This window comes from Heteronotia binoei, chromosome 10 (assembly GCF_032191835.1).
Source record: "Heteronotia binoei isolate CCM8104 ecotype False Entrance Well chromosome 10, APGP_CSIRO_Hbin_v1, whole genome shotgun sequence".
In the NCBI taxonomy this organism is placed as follows: domain Eukaryota; kingdom Metazoa; phylum Chordata; class Lepidosauria; order Squamata; family Gekkonidae; genus Heteronotia; species Heteronotia binoei.
The window spans coordinates 27,532,349-27,549,474 of record NC_083232.1 but is presented as its reverse complement, the minus strand read 5'-3'; the positions used below and the strand labels follow the sequence as shown (position 1 = coordinate 27,549,474).

Genomic DNA, 17,126 nt, shown 5'->3' with positions numbered 1-17,126 from the left:
GGTCTGCTCATAAGCAGCCCCCTTTCATTCAATGAGCTGACTCCCAGGAAGAAGAATTCTAGCAGCAGAAACCATATTAGACTCATTGCCTTTTTTTTGGGGGGGGGGGGTGAAATTTTTCTAAAGTAACCATGTATAAAATTAGCACCTGCAACTTTTAGTAGCAAAAGTTTATTAGCATTATGTGTAGGGAAAAAAGCGCAAAATTGAAAGAGACGACTAAATACTAGGTGGTATCCTTGGCGTTGGAAAGTAGATGTCCTGTCCCCTTCTTCCAACCAAAGACAACGGGATTGTGACTGGGATAAAATCATTCCAAGGGTGCTTTGCCCTCTTTAAGCAGGTCTACTGAGATGAAGGACCCAGTCTCATTCATTTTCAGAGCCCATGTGAAACCCATTTCCATGTTCTTCCAAATCATTTTATGGTCTGCTATATCCTCTGCAAAACAGTTAAACTGTATGTACTAAAACCATGCTGGCCAGCCATATTCAGAATTCATTAATTAAAACAAAATGTAGAATCTACTTTAAAACCAATTCATTTTGAAAGACAGATGTAAACATTGTTGCAGATAAAATAATTATGTCTGTGCAGCAGATGTACGAGAAAACAAGCAATCCTGGAAGCGGAGTATGTGTAAGTGCTGCTGGCACAGCTGCGCCACCACCATTGATCAGCCTGATCAATGATAAATCAGTGATGTACCTGCACCTGCTGATTATGAGGCACTCCAAACCCACAGGAGTCTGAGTTTTCCTAGTGATAAGTCACATCACTTTAATTATCAATGAACAGGACTACAGTGCATTCATATTTGTGAACTGCTTTATACAGTTCAAAGTGCTAAATAAATGTGTTCACACACCTTCATCCCAGCAGATTACTGCTGTAATGCTTCATAATTTACAACTGACAGCAAAACAACCTCAGGTTTCATAAGCATAATTTTCCACCCAATGGGAATCTGAGGATGTTAACCACCACTGGAAAAAACAAAGCATTGTCTCACAAAGCTTGGCTATTTGTGCAACTAGTTGAAAGCATCACTTTTGAATTGCTATTTTTAACCATGTAATCAGTAGAAAGTAAGAGCCCCGTGGCGCAGAGTGTTAAAGTTGCAGTACTGCAGTCCTAAGCTCTGCTCATGACCTGAGTTCGATCCCCAGCAGAAACTGGGTTTTCAGGTAGCCGGCTCGAGGTTGACTCAGCCTTCCATCCTTCCGAGGTCGGTGAAATGAGTACCCAGCTTGCTGGGGGGAAAGTGTAGATGACTGGGGAAGGCAATGGCAAACCACCCTGTAAAAAGTCTGCCGTGAAAATGTTGTGAAAGCAACATCACCCCAGAGTCAGAAACAACTGGTGCTTGCACAGGGGACCTTTCCTTTCCAATCAGTAGAAAAGAGCAAGAGTCCAGTAGCACCTCAAGGACTGACAAAATTTGTGACAGGGTATGAGCTTTTGTCAGTCACTGCTCACTTCAGTGACGCACAAACCTCGAATCCTGCCACATTTTTAAAGTCTTTAAGGTGCTATTGGACCCTTGTTCTTTTCTGCTGCTGCTACAGACAGATTCATAAGGGTGCCCATCTTGATCTACCTCCATGTGATCAGCATAATAAATTGATTAAAATGTTAACTGTGGAACTGGATCCTTCCCCTGTACCTAATGAATGGATGAAGCTTATAGAATACTCAGTTCACAAGACCATATTCTTGAACAGACTGCCCTCAATTAACTGCCTGCACCAAATGTTTACAGGATGGGCACAGACCTGAGCCAAAGTCTGGGCCAGAATTTGCCCATTTCAAAGTTTGCAAGCTGGGGTTCAGGGAAGGTACCTTCCTCCAAACACTAACCAAGCTTTTCTGCTTCATTCGGCTTGTGTGTTCACCAAGCCACTTCTGGGTGGCGTTGAGCCCTGCCCTGGCGTACCCGCATCATTTGTAAGTGACACAACCATGTCACCAATGTGCTTGTGTTTGGATGGCATGGGTGTGCTGGGGGTGGAACCCAACAACACCCAAGTCAGTTCCGTTTGGGCAGATTTTTTGTTCAGGGGTTCGGTTCAGAGCTGCCTGGTTCGTGAGTTCCCAGTCTGTTCCCATTCCTATAGGTAGGAATCTTTTAATCTTTTCCTCTCCATACACATCCAAAGTTTGCTGGCTCTGTCACTGTGAAATGGCTGTCCTGGCAATCAGGAACACAGGCTAATTCTCAACTGAGATCCATGACAATTAAACCTGCAACTTGCACAATAAAGACTTTTTCACCTTCATTTCAAAACCATTGTTGTGCTGACATGTTATGGTAATATGGTGTACTCCGTATTTTGAAACTTGAGGTTTAATCAAATGTAAATTGCTTTCTCTTTAACTTTTGCTTACCAGGAATTTGTTTTATTGAGCTAAAACTTAATGAGGCCTACATACCTTCAACTGGATATTCACAACAGGTACATTTAATTTAGGGATGCCAGCTCCAGCCTGGGAAATACCTAGAGATTTTGGGGGGTGGAGCCTCAGAAAGGTTTGGGGAGGGGAAGAACTTCAGTGGGGTATAATGCTAGAGACCAGCTTCCAAAGCAGCCTTTTTCTAGGTGAACTGATCTCTTATCACGTGGAGATCGGTTGTAATAGCAGGACTTCTCCAGCTACCACCTGGAAGTTGACAACCCTAAATTTAAGTTATCTATATTAACTAATGAGTAAGCCTTTCATCAGTAAGATTCCTGTTTCCTAGCATCCAAGGACCTAGAGACTGAAGACCAGAATCATCTATAAAAGGTAAATAGAAAAGAACAACGGGGCACAACATTCTGCTTTTTTGAACAGGAATGCACAGGAATGCAGTTGCAATTGGTTTGGTGTCAGGGATGTGGCCTAATATGCAATTGAGTTCGTGCTGGGCTTTTTCTACAAAAAAACCCCTGTGTGAAATAGTGGTGACACCGAGGTGTGGCCTAATATGCAAATGAGTTCCTGCTGGGCTTTTTTTGTAGCTGTAGAATAAGAGCTGATCAACTGCCAGATTCAAGCCATAAGGAAGTGGAATCCCTGAAACTATGCTGTAGCCCATCTTGTTTACTGAAGCCTACATGTGAGCTTGTATTTTGAAATTAACTATTACAAACTACTTGTAAAAACATCTCTAAAATATTAAGCTAGAAAATGGTTTCTGGCTAGTGTTGTGAATGATAAGGGAGGAGGGGCGGAATCCACAGCAGAGGAAATCATATCCTCTATAGACACGATTAAGCGAATTGCTTTAATTCACTTAAAACTTTTAACCTTCACAATCTCTGAAGTGGATAGAAGGACAGCTGCTATTTAAAGTTTGTATGAAAGGGCAACACTACAGTAAAAACTTTTATAGTGATGTAAACCATAGAAATAAATTATCTTCATTTGGTCAGATCTATATTCATTAACTGTATTACCCACCAAGGGAATAAAGACAAATTTTTAATTCTGCTAATGTATTTCACTTGCGCATTAGTTTGGCACTGTAGTAATTAAGGGCACTGTTCAACAACATTCACTCACTCTTCATGGAGGCCAAATTCCCGCTGCAGTCCCACTGGGACCTTTGCTCTAACTGAGGAGTGTTCAGCCGAGTCTAATAATTTTAGGTAAGGAAAATGAGTTCTATGGGACTAGGGTATAAATTCTGGGAGGTCCAAGATATTTATCTTTCAGTGCCCTTAGGCACACTAAATGGAAACACTTAAGCTACCAGGGCTGCTGATAGCAGCACAACGTTTGCATTATACAAATACTTAACACCATTCCATTATAAACCAACATTTTCAACCTACAAATGTGAATTAAAACCACAGAAGCCATAAGAAAAAAAAAATTAAATCCTAAAGAGGTTCAATTTATATTTGTCTATGCCTGGGGGTCACAAACAAAGCACAACTAAAACAATCTTTAATCAAACAGTCATTCAATCATGAACTGAATACCCTCACCTGTCCATTACTCAAGATTTCAAGGCAGCTGACAAAAACAAAAAATTTCTACATGGTTGATCTCAACAGAAGATTTTTTTTCCCCCAGTTTGTTCTATGGGCAGAGAAAGGAATACAAACAATTCCCCTGTTATGGGAGGCCACCTAGAAAAATACAGAACGGGGAAGGATCTATAATATGGGACAAACATGACCACCAATAGTGTGGCAGTAAGTGCTGCATTATAGATGAATTGGTTTCTATCTAGAGATAAACTCTTTTTGGTAAATAATGCACAGGTTGAACAAACAGTTGTTACTGATGTCCCACAAAACAGGACACAGATGGGCCAAACCCATCGTCAGTATAGAAGTTCCTTAAGAACAACTGAATGCTTCCACATTGGCACTGCCTACAGTCCTATTACCTAGATGTAATGCTGCAGGAATATGTACTACTTAGTCTACTACCAGTCTACTTAGGAGCCAGCTCCTCTCTCCAGTCTTATCTGCACTTAAGGAATATGTTGGCTAAGCTGCACAGAGCATAATTCTGGGGAGGCAACAAAATTATTTTTCTAATAAATAAATGAATGGGTTATATAAACAACAGAACCATGGCTCCATCAAACCAGAATCTGAAATACATTAAATTTTACTTATGTATTCTGGAGTCAGGATCCTGGTGATGCTTCGATGTGGTAACTATCAGGGCCCTAAGACCAGAGAGATGGTAGAAAGCATGCAATCCCATGGCTGGTTCCTCACATGAGCACATGAAGCTGCTGTGTTTGAATTGTACCCTTAGCCAAGCAAAGTCAGTAATGCTACTCAGACTGGGTCTCCAGGGCCCCAGGGAGAGGTCTTTCACATCTCCTACTGCCAGGTCCTTGATCTGGGGATGCTGGGGTTTGAACCCGGGCCTTTTGCATGCCAAGCAGGTGAGCCACTACCACTGAGCCACAGCCCTTCCCATCATTTCTTAAGTGTAGATACAACCACACTGGCCACTCGAGCATCTCACATAAGGCAGAATAAAATGCATAATGGCTGAAGGAATGCCACTACCATAAGAGTTTTGCAACTATTATTAACTTCTTCAGTGATGAACTAAAGGTAACATAGGGGAAAGAAACTGTAGTATACAGTTTTTCATCATCATTTCCCACATTATTTATTCAGAACCTGGGTGATTTCACAGAAGAAAAACAATACTGCAGGAGCCACTCTGAAATGATTTGACCTGTGTGTTCATGTCTATTAGAGCTTATGAAAAACATGGCTTATCTTTCAAACTTTTCAATTGTCTGAAGATTTTTTCCTTTGACCATTTTTTTTCCCTTGGCAAACACTGAAACAGCTCTGTTCAGTTTCTGCTGTCACCAATCAACATACACATGCTAGCAAATCCCACCCCCCTTTTTTAGATATGAATCACTCACCCATTAGGCTGCAATTGCCTCAAAAAAAATACAGCTGGATGGGGTATGCAGTCAAAAAACTTTCCTTGATCTGCTCCTGGGGCTCTCCACAGAGATAGCGGAATTGTTAGCACTGCTCAAACACTCTTTGGAGAGGAGGACTCTGACAGTAGTGATTCGAGGGGGGAGGGCACTCCTCTCCTTCCATATCCCAACCCCCTATAGCTGCTCCCACCTTAAGTTTACCCTTCTGTGGCTCTCTCAGTCCAGTTCCAGAAAGCAGCTGTTCCTCTCCTCCCAGCCTTTTCCTATTCTGGGGCCCACATTTCCACACCCTCTTTAGTAACTCCTGTGTGGCGGAGTGCAAGGTGTGCCATTGCCCATGTCAGAATGGGGACAAGCAAGGCATTTTTTAAGCAGGAATGTGCGCCCCCCCCCCAAGTTACCCTGAAGTTACAACTTGGCAGGCACCCTAGCTATACCAGACAAGCGAGAAAGTGTGCCCACAACTCTCACAGCCCCCTCCCCTCAGGGCTGGCATATGCAGGTCCAGATCACACCCAGCAACCACAATGTATTCATCTACTCTGCAGAAAAATGGGAACATATGTTGAGCTGGCCAGACCACTCCCAAGTCTCCAAAGACAGGTTCTGAATGACAAAAAGGCAGATATCCCCAGAATTCCAACAGGGGCTCTCAGTTGAAGAGCTTGCATTGCTCTCAGTGTCTGGCTGAAGGGGCCTGCCCTGGTAAAGTTTCTTTGTGTGTTTGGTGTCACTGGTTTGTTTCTGAGCTAGTCCATAGACTTCTATAACTGCAGTTGTCTTTTCCAGAGAGAACACTGGGGAGACCTTTTTGAGGAGACCTTAACTGAGACCTCAGATACGTAATCCACACCCAATATGGAGAGACTGTAGAGGAGTGGGTGGCAGGGTGAGGTCCCCTCTGTGTTTGGTCTGTGTAACTTGCTGTAAAGTCCATTTTACACTCTTTTGAACTTGAGTCTGACATTTTTTCCCAGGGGCATCTTCTTTGAGGTGCCATAAATCAGAGCCCTGAAATCAAATCTGTGCATAACTTAGCAGACATGAAGAGGACAGTCAGCTGAAGATCCCCTGTGGGTCTGATGACTTTAACTTGCACAGGGTCCATTCTACACACTCCTGAATCTGTGCCTGTCATTTCCTCAGAAAGCACTTTCCTAGGCACACCTTCTTTGGGGAGCCATAATTCATACCAAACTTGAAGGACAGGTAGAGGGCAGTCATCCAGAGATCCCCCATGAGTTTGGTGCCTCTAGCATGCTGGTGGGGCTGGTCTACCATGCACCAAAATGTTTGTGGTGGTTTGTGGTTCATGAACTGGGCATGCCACGAACCACAAACCAAACTGCATTTTCCCAGTTTATGTCCATCCCAGGATGCACTCTTGTTTCTTTAGTATAACAAGCAATCAAAGCTGCATTTTTGTTTAAATCTCCCTTCTAACTATCAAGGAGAGTGAACATGAAAACCTTTTATCAATTTTCACCTCTGAGGACAGTATGACATTACTTAAACATTAAGAGATAATAACCTAATATTAATCATCACCATCTTTAGCCCACACTTTAAAAAGAGGAAGCATTTAAAGTTCCGATCACAAAATGCAATCAAAATGTATATTTCAAAATGAAAATCTAATTTCTCAGATTTTCATGCAGTTTAAACATTGTTACATGCAAAGCAAACATTGATGCAGATAATAAGACAAATATTTGTTCTGTTTATAATAAATCATTAAGGCATGAAATAGTCTACTATATCTTACTACCAAATTTGGGATGCTCTCTATGAACTGGCAAAATGGAAACTGTTGTTTTATTTCAAATTTTTCAGGGTATAAATATTGCTTCTTTTTTAATCTGGTTTAAAAATGAGCATTCATTTGTATTGAACCAACAGTGAAGGCTGAAAGTTCTGTCTAGAAATCTAATACTAATCATATCTGTGTATCTGCTCGAATTGCTGAGGGGGGGACTGGTAAAATCATTCAGAGATTACAATTTTAGTCAATTATTGAGAGATGCTGCAAGCTACATGTAGAACCAAGGAAAGAAGGCAACAGCAGAAAAATTAAAAAAATCCGCAGGTTGGACTCTACCTTTACAAATTATTTCAAATTACCCTCTCTGCCACTCTCATTCCTGTTTTTCCCAACATCAGCAACTGCCTACTGTGTCTACTAGCGGCTTAGGTTTTGGTGTCATTCCAAATATTTACTTTTGATTCTCTATGCCTCCAAAATGGGAAAGTGGGCCATCCCTAGCAGTTGAGGATAAAGATTGCTATCCTTCAAAAAGATGTAAAGGAAAGATTACAGAATTATGCAGCTATATATTCTGCCTTCACTTGGATGACCAATCTCATCAGACCTTAAGTGCTAAGCAGGTCAGTTCTGGTTAGTGCTTGGATTAGAGACCATTAAGGTTGCTATGCAGAGGCAGGCAATGGCAAGCCACCTTTGCATGCCTCTTGCCTTGAAACCCTTATGGAGTCATCATAGCTCAGCAGTGACTTGACAGCACTTTCCACTACCATATGTCTGTTACATAATAAACAATGGGATTGATCCTACGAACTCTCTCCTAGAAGTGGATTGCCCTCTTCATCTTCTTCTTCAGCCAAAAGTCTTTTCTTAAATCCCCAAAGCTATGCCTGGGATTCGGAGACCTATGCACACTAACAGCCACAAAGGAAAGGGGATCCATTGAGAAGAATGAAAATAATGTGAGATCTCCATCCTCCAGGATTAACAGGACACTTCATATAATTTTGAACCAGAGGAGAATTGCAACAAAGAACTTTGCCCCCTCTCATCAAAGCAGGAAACGAACCTGCTCCTTCTCAACGTTCACCTCTTTCAACCAGATCAGCACAGAAATCCCAAAGAGTACAGCAGACACACTGTATAGCAGCAATATGCTAAACCAACTTCCACAGTATGTTAATAGTTTTGATATAAAATGGTGGGGCACAGCATCTTAAACCACTCTTAGACACTTAAAGTGGCCAACAGCAGCCAGGCTGGTGTAGTGATTAAGTAGGTGGACTCTTTTCTGGGAGAACCAGGTGTGATTCCCCACTCCTTTACTTGCAGCTGCTGGAATGGCCTTGGGTCAGCCATAGCTCTTGCAGAGTTGTCCTTGAAAGGGCAGCTTCTGTGAGAGCTCTCTCAGCCCCACCCACCTCACAGGGTGTCTGTTGTGGGGAGGAAAGATAAAGGAGATTGTAAGCCACTCTGAGTGATTCAGAGAGAAGAGCGGGGTATAAATCTGCAATACTTCTTCTTCTTCTTCTTCTTCTTCTTCTTCTTCTTCTTCTTCTTCTTCGGTGAAATGGCTAAGAAAATTTCTTCTATAAAAATGTGCCGTAAAAATTCTGTAAAACATTTTGTCAATGCCAAGAGATACTATTAGTCATAGTACCAAAATATTCATTTTGATGTGCATAGGTCTATGTGGAATGAAAGCTTCTATTTAGGAGTGCATCAGTAATGGTAGGTCATTCAGATTATCTATGACAGGGCTTTTTCTACCAAAAAAAGCCCTGTCCTAGATGATCTGAATGACCTACCATTATCAGGAACTAATCTGAATGACCTATCATGAGCAAGAACTCATTTGAACATTAGGCCACACCCTCTGACATCACCAATGTTTCACATGGGGCTTTTGGTTTTAAAAGTCCAGCATTAACTTATTTGCATATTAGGCCACACCCCCTGCCACCAAGCCAGCCAGAACTGCATTCCTGTGCGTCCCTGCTCAAAAAAAAAAAAGCCCTGATTTAGGATGGACCACTTCTCAAAGCAAGCCGGTAGCCAGGATTTTAAAAGTTTGGGGCATGTAAAAAAGTCAGAGGGCAGTTAGCAACTCCCCTCCCCTGGCTACCACCACCATGACTCAGGGTGCCCAACTCAGGATGCCTGCCAACTGGCAGGCCTTTTAAATGTCATGGGAGGGACAACAGCTGCTCCTGGGTACCCCTCCCATGCAATTTAAATTATGGGGGGAGAAAAGGGTGACCCCAGCCTCTCAGCTTTCACCCCGTGGTGGTGGCAGAAGGAGCAGGGACAGAAGGTCGGGGCTTCTAAATTGGGGCACCTGGCAGGAAGTGCCGACGACGCGGCCTCCAGCCAGGCGATCGACCTAGTGTCATCCATGGCAACACTGGGACTCTCCCAATTCGTCACATCACCCACCCACCAGGTGGGGCACATGCTAGACTTGATCTTTGCGGCAGGGGCTTTGGTGGACGATAAGTAAAGGAGTGCATTTGAGGACAAATGGGGGAATCTTGGTTCAACCTGTACCTTTTCACTGATGCCCCCAACTACTCTGAATCAAGCTCCATCCTAGCCACTTCTTGGCTATGCAAGTGCAGGAGCTGATGACAGTAATGACTGACGGATTCAAAGTCTAGTTAATAGTTTGCTAATTGCAGTACTCTCAAAACACAAAACTTGCAAAATGTTGTGATCACTTTACAACCGTCATTTGGAACAAATACTAAACGAGTAATATGGGGACGGGGGTATTTTAGAGGGATTAACCACCATTGTACACCACTAACATAATTCAATGAAAGGATGTATAAAACTGTACAAAATAGCTTGCAGAACACACATTTAGTCTGGAAATTGATGCGTGCATTATTTGAATGCTGAACATGCTTGCAGCCGGATATGAAGAAGCAGATTTAGCTTGCTTCATTTTATAGACTATAATGGGCATGAAACTTTAATCCCATACTGTTCATCCTTACACTGCGAGAAGCGCTTTATAATGCAGACTGATCCTTGAATTCAAGTACATATTACTAACTGGCAAGTACTGATGTTACTCTCTGGTTCATAGAGTTTCAAAAGATGGACTGCCAATTATTTCACATTACTGTGAATGTATGATTCACATTGTGATCATATACCGACAAGTGGGGTGGAGGTGGGAAGCATGCAAAGCTTTTCCACATCAGCTACCAGATATTGAGGTCCAGAACAATAAAATGAGATGCGGCAATTTCTCTAATAAGACTCGGTTCAGTTCTCTTAATAAGTCCCTATTTACAGGCTATTGATACTTCCTTAAGAATAAGCTTGCTCATAATGGCAGTGAGAAGTCACAAACTGAATAGAATGAAGCAAGGACAATGAGTGCTCTCAGTGAAAAGATGCATAGGAACAAATATTTAGCCAAAACAAATGGCACTGGAAAAATATTTTTTGCACGAAGATAGAAAGTTAGTAGTTTGATGTCACTGACAGTGTTATCACCACAGTTTATAGCACTGGTAGTAAAATGAAGTCTTTTGCCATACCTAAATGTTACCTTTAAACCACACATAAGAAACCTGGTTAGAGCAGACGTACAAATTGTGCTTATTTGCATCATGCAGATATGCCAGTCAGGGAGTCTATTAAATTGCTGGTTTCCAAAATGTGCTGATCAAATCCATTCTCATTTTAAAGACTCCAAAAAAGATAGTCACCAAGCTTTCCTCTCCAAAAAAGATAGTCACCAAGCTTTCCTCTCCTACCACCAAGCTGCTAAGATTTCCCAAACTGGTTCAGGTTCATGGGATTTGTGAAAGGGGGGTTTAAATACTTCCCTTCTCCTACGCTAGTCGCACTACAGTGGCACGTGTGAGGCATGCTGAGGTGTTGCAACTCCAGAGATGCCCACAAATTGAACAAACTGCTGCAAAAACCATAGATTTCATAAGGTAGCCTCTAGCTGGATCATTCCAAGAGTCCATCGAGGCTGCTGTATTTCCAACAATAACCAGCCAGATGTTTCTAAAAATATTCACATGAATGAGGCATGCTGTCTCTGTTCATGGAGGTGCCATTCGGCTATCATGGCTAGGGATGGGCACGAACCAGGAAAATGGAGGTTCATTGTTTGTAGGGTCTCGCAAACCATGGTTCATGAACCTCCACAAACTCTTCCATTTCCCAAACTGGTTCAGGTTCATGGGATTTGTGAAAGGGAGGTTTAAATAACTCCCTTCTCCTACCCTAGCTGCACTACAGTGGCACGTGTGAGGCATGCTGAGGTGTCGCAACTCCAGAGATGCCCACAAATTGAACAAACTGCTGCAAAAACCATAGCGGTTCCTGAGTGGATCACAAGCCGGGAATTCATGAACCACTAACTGGCCTGGTTCATGAGGAAACCTGGTTTATAATTCATGCCCATCCCTAATCATGGCTAACAGCTATTGACAAACTTATCTTTCATGAATTTGCCTTATTCCTAATGGTGGTCATCGCTACAATTCCATACATTAAATTATGTAGATCTTCTATCTGTTCAATCAGGTATATCATCTGACCCTAATTTCTAATGTTATGGATAGGGAAGAAAAAAACTCTCTCCATCCACATACTCCACAAGATTCATAGTCTAAATAATACAGCCTCCAACCAAGTATACAGCACCCTTTTTAAGACAGAGAAACCAGAAATTGTACATCAATCCCAATGGAGGCCACATCATAATTGTTTTTCTAAAGGAATTACACTACTGCTTGGTTTATAAGAACTGCCATTCTTCCTACCTGCTGCACAATGGCCAGATAGTTTCACTGAATGAGTAATCATGACTTAAGGATCTCTGTCCTGGATAGTCAGTTGGTGCAGCACCTATTGTGATACATGTGAAATGGGAACCTAGAAGCTTGTATGTGAAGATGGGATTTTTGCCCCATAATGTGCATCAGTTTTACACTTACAAGGAATTGCATTTGCCACATTATTGATCATTCACTGATTACTGATCATTATTGATCATTCAACTGTGAAAAAACAAATGTGACTCTCTTAGTGTTCATTCCTGACTACAGATAATTTATGGATCCATCCCACCACTGCATGTCATATTTTCCATATGAGGAGATGGCAAGAAAGTTCAGGAGCAGCATGCACTGATCTGACTTTTTTCTGAGTAAGCTCTACCCTCAACTGACTGCATGCCCAACACACACACACACCACACACACACACAACAATCTGAGCCTCAGCAAGTGCCCAGTTATCACTAGCATTTTCAATGGCATTCACATAAAGCTACAGGCAGGCAATATTTCTGCCTTCTACCTGAGCAGATGGGTGAACTTTTTCCTGCAATTTCTTCCTATTCACCATCCCCACCCCAAAAATTAATCTTAGGTTAAACTGCATGAGGGTATCCCCATGATGGTCCTTGGTCAGAAGAGCTGTAGAAAGGAGGAGAGGAAACACAGAAGAGAACAGGCACAAAACTAACTTCTCTCTTACTATATTCCTATGGATAGTCTAGAACTTGAAAAGACCCAATGTGTTTACTATACAAAGGAGAGAGCACTACTATTCAAAGGAGAGAGCACTACTATACAGAAAAGACCTACTGTGTTTACTATACAAAAGAGTGAGCACTATACATTATTTGCTTAACATTCAAAATAAGAAGACCCTAGATTTATACCCTGCCCTTCTATCTGAATCAGAGTCTCAGAACAGCTTACAATCTTCTTATCTTCTTCTCCCAGAACAGACACCCTGTGATGTGGATGGGGCTGAGAGAGCTCTCACAGAAGCTGTCCTTTCAAGGACAACTCTTGTGAGAGCTAGGCTGACCCAAGGCCATTCCAGCAGTTGCAAGTGGAGGAGTGGGGAATCAAACCCGGTTCTTCCAGAGAAGAGCCCGCACACTTAACCACTACACCAAACTGGTTCTCATGATGACAAACAAAAGTACCCTGGGCAACATGGAGAACTGTGAGTGTAAAATATTTTTAAAGAATAAAAAGTAAAGCGTTAACATCAGATTCCGACTTGTATTCAGTCTGTCGACTACAAGTTTCATTCTTGCCCTCCACAGTGCCATGCTCCATTCTGCTCTCATTATGGGATTTCCTTCCACTATTCATGCCCTGTTAAACAGTTTCAGTTTAATTAATTATCCCACTGATATGAAATCACCAAAGGATCCTTCTTTTCTAGGTACATGCACACTCATTAACATCAAATTTAATAGATCATTTAAAAAGTGCCCACAAAATCTTTTTAAAGATTAAAAAAAGAAGAGGAGATGAAAATCAGTTAACTAACATAATAAAAGCACGTTTAGATATCACTGCTTCTGTCTCTATAGTAATTTTGCCTTTGTTTAAAAAAAAATAAAGGTCTCATTAAAAGCTTCAGGGTCAGAATAGCACAAAATACAAATCTGACTAAAATATATTAGAATATGCAAATGAAAGTCATTTTCTTAGAAGGTCACCATTAAGACTCATGATTTAGCTCTAAGAAGCGAACTTTTAATTTAACGGCAACAATCAGAATGAATAATGAATAACTACGGACAAGGAAGGTTTTTTTAAGAAAAATGAGTGACAGCTCTGTAAACTCAGACAAAAAAGCTCAAAGGGTACTCCACAGCAGTTTTCTAAATACTAGAGGCATGAAAGTATTCAGAAGATATGAAAAGTCTAGAAAGCTGCAGAGTATACTTTCTTGAAGGCTGGATGGGAGATCTGTAACGTGACCTATATTAAGACTTAAAGCGCATGAACAGTCCTTGCATGATATATCTATTGCTACACTATACAATGTCAAAGTACAGGGAGGGAGACATGTATTTGAATGCCTCCCCCCACATTCAATGTATGGGGATATTCATGTACAACTTCAGCATTTCCCATGGTTAATATCTTGCTCCCCCACCCCCCTGACAATGAATCCCTTGCTTCTGTTTTGTGAAAGATGTCAGCAAACCAGTGAATATATTATGCTACTAATGCTTGCCAGGATGTAATTTTCATTCTTGGGGTAACACACAATTTGCGGTCTTCCATTTCTTGTAACTTAACTTCAATTCTGAGCTGATGCATTAAAAAATAAATTAAATGTTCCAAATAAGCAAATTCTTTCTGAAAGGCTTACTGGTATCATAAAACCAGCAACCTAGTAGACAATGTAGTCTAATTTCCTAGCCTAAGAAGCAAACTACATGATCAGCAGATCCTGAGATTTATCCATGGCTGGACAGGACTACTTCACACCATGGGTGGGGGAACTGAATGTTCCCTCAGGCAGGGCTTTTTTTGTAGCAAGAACTCCTTTGCATATTAGGCCACACACCCCTGATGAAGCCATGGAGCTTACACTAGGCCCTGTACTAAGAGCCTTGTAAGCTCTTGGAGGATTGGCTACATCAGGTAGGTGTGGCCTAATATGCAAATGAGCTTCTGCTACAAAAGAAAGCCCTGCCCTCAGGTAACAAATTCCTCGATCATATAAAATAAATATATTTGAGTAAAAAAGTTATGCTAGAACTTTCCCTTCATGCCTGGCCTAAAAGTGTTCATTCAAGCGGTCATTGCTCACAGCTAGAAATGCTGCTTTCAATATACTTAAACCATGGCTGTGGCCGCTGCTGACCATTATGAGACTACTAGCCCCATCCAACGTTCATAACCAGCATCACTGTTTTAAGAATACAGTTGGTGCCTGCAGAAGCGTCCAAGCTCAGTTACCTCATTATAATCTAAATACGTAAGTAGTTTACCTGTTCTTGCCTCTCCAGCCATTTATCTACCATGGGATGTGTGGCACTTAGTGATGAGCGAGCATTGTCCCTCTGAAACTGGTTAGCTGACCAACTGCTGGTGTCCCGGGGGAGGCTTCTATAATTTTCATCTTTCTGTTCCAAAACAAAGAAAGAGGTGCTATCTTTTAAAAAGCATCTAAAGACACAAACATGCTGAAGGTTGTTGCTGTTCTTTTTTTTTTTTTTAACAGATGACACAACAGAAACAGTCTAGGAAGAAAAAAAATAATTCACAGTTTAACTTAAACAGCTTTGTTTACAGTTCTAGGGCCTTCAATCTGTATATGGCATTACGCTGTATCTTCTAAGAACTGTTAAGATACTAAACATGTGACTTTTTTTTACTACATGAGTGTAGAAAATCTGGCTCCTGTATTCCATAAATATCTGTCTACTTTGTAGTGGTTATACATGCCCAGAAGCTGCAGTGCTTTCTCATTGTCAAAGCTGTCTGAAGTCAAACTGAAGGCATGCCATTTATTACTTTAGCATATTTTATCCGATCCTTCCTTCAGTTGGTTCAAGGTGGTCTGCATCAGTCTCCTTTCTTCCGTTTTTCCCTCACAACAGCCCTGCATGGAAAGTTAGGCTGAGAGAGTATGACATCCAGTGGCAGAGGATTCAACAGAAATGGGAATTTGAACCTGGAACTCCCGCATATTAGCCTCTAACCACTACTCATGATCAGCTCATGATCAAACAGGTATAGGAAGTCAGGTATTACTGCATGTTTAAGACAGCAGTACTCTCTCCACAGCTCCCCATTTGTAATTACTATCAACCAGGGCTTGTTTTGTAGCAGGAACTCCTTTGCATATCAGGCTACACCTCTCTGATGTAGCCAATCCTCCTGGAGCTTACAGTAGGCCCTGTACTAAGAGCCCTGTAAGCTCTTGGAGGACTGGCTACATCATGGGGGTGTGGCCTGATATGTAAAGGAGTTCCTGCTACAAAAAAGCCCTGCTGTCAACCCAAAAAGCCACAGTTACTTCCAACTCTGGCATGAGACCTACACACTGGGGAGGCTCACAGCTTACCAGTTCTTTGGCAACAGCTGTTTCAAGGTGGGAATAACCTGTGAATTATAAGCCCCACAGGGTTGGGGCCTTGAATAGTTTCCTGAAATATAGGGTAAATGCACTGCAGAAATTCAGCAGACAGAAAGCAAATCTGTCCCTCCCAAAAGACACTTTTACAATAACATAGAGTAAGGCACTGTGATTCCACTGCTAGAGTCATTGTTTTTTTTAACAGGAGGACCAGTAGAACATCTGTGCTATTGTGCTGTTCTCAGCAGTGGCACAGACAGTGTACTAGCACAGAAGCATAAATCTGCATTGTTAAGAAGCAACAACCTCCATCACTATGCTTGAAATAGCCATATCACAGAGTATTGAGAGATGACATGGGCACTTGGGAGACCAATTAACAACCAGGTAGTCAAAAGATGTTGCAGCCAACAAACACACAGCAAGTGATACCAGGCAGTCATAATATTTTACAGCAATCTGAAAATTGACCAACATTCTAACAGGCAACCTTGCCACACATAGCACATCACAGTCACTACAGCAATACAGCTTAGCTCAGATGGTATGTCAATGAGCCTGGGGGCTTCTTAGAAGTACATATTTCCCTTACCCCCCCCACACACACACACAACCATGACATTTATGGTGATTTATATGTACATCAGACCAGCACACCAGGGTTGCACTTTCCATGAAACCAAGATTCCAGGGATTAACACAAATCAGATTGCCAGTCTGGAAATAACCTTTTTTGTATGTGTGTGTGAGAGTGTGAAAGTAATTTATCATGGCTACTAGAGAGGACAGTAAAGAGTATGGTCCCCCATGTCTTACTTCATTGTGATTTTTACGGGGAAGTGTGGGACTTCATTGCGATTTTTACGGGGAAGTGTATAATCAACCCTATCCTGTCTAACCTTTATGGATTATTTGTGGCAAAGTTAGTTTTCTTTCTACTATCTGACCGATGTTTCCATATCACAAGCCTAGTTGCAAAGTACCTTTTGGCTGCCATAACAATCAGGGATCAAAAGATTAGCTCCCCTTCTTGATGTTTAACTGGTTTTTATAAATGAAACTCTATTAATT

At 41.7% G+C, this 17,126-nt stretch overlaps 1 protein-coding gene across 7 annotated transcripts in view; it reads right to left on the bottom strand.

Annotated features, from left to right (window-relative positions):
- The window catches only part of PARD3 (par-3 family cell polarity regulator), a 745,691-nt gene that overhangs the window by 389,223 nt on the left and 339,342 nt on the right, over positions 1–17,126 (bottom strand). For 5 of the 7 annotated variants that reach the window (XM_060248141.1, XM_060248148.1, XM_060248145.1 and 2 more), the window contains one exon: positions 14,965–15,099. The exons of the other annotated variants lie outside the window; for them this stretch is intronic. In XM_060248141.1, coding sequence (XP_060104124.1) covers positions 14,965–15,099 — 135 coding nt within the window. The remainder of the gene's footprint in view (positions 1–14,964; positions 15,100–17,126) is intronic. 7 annotated transcript variants of the gene reach the window in all.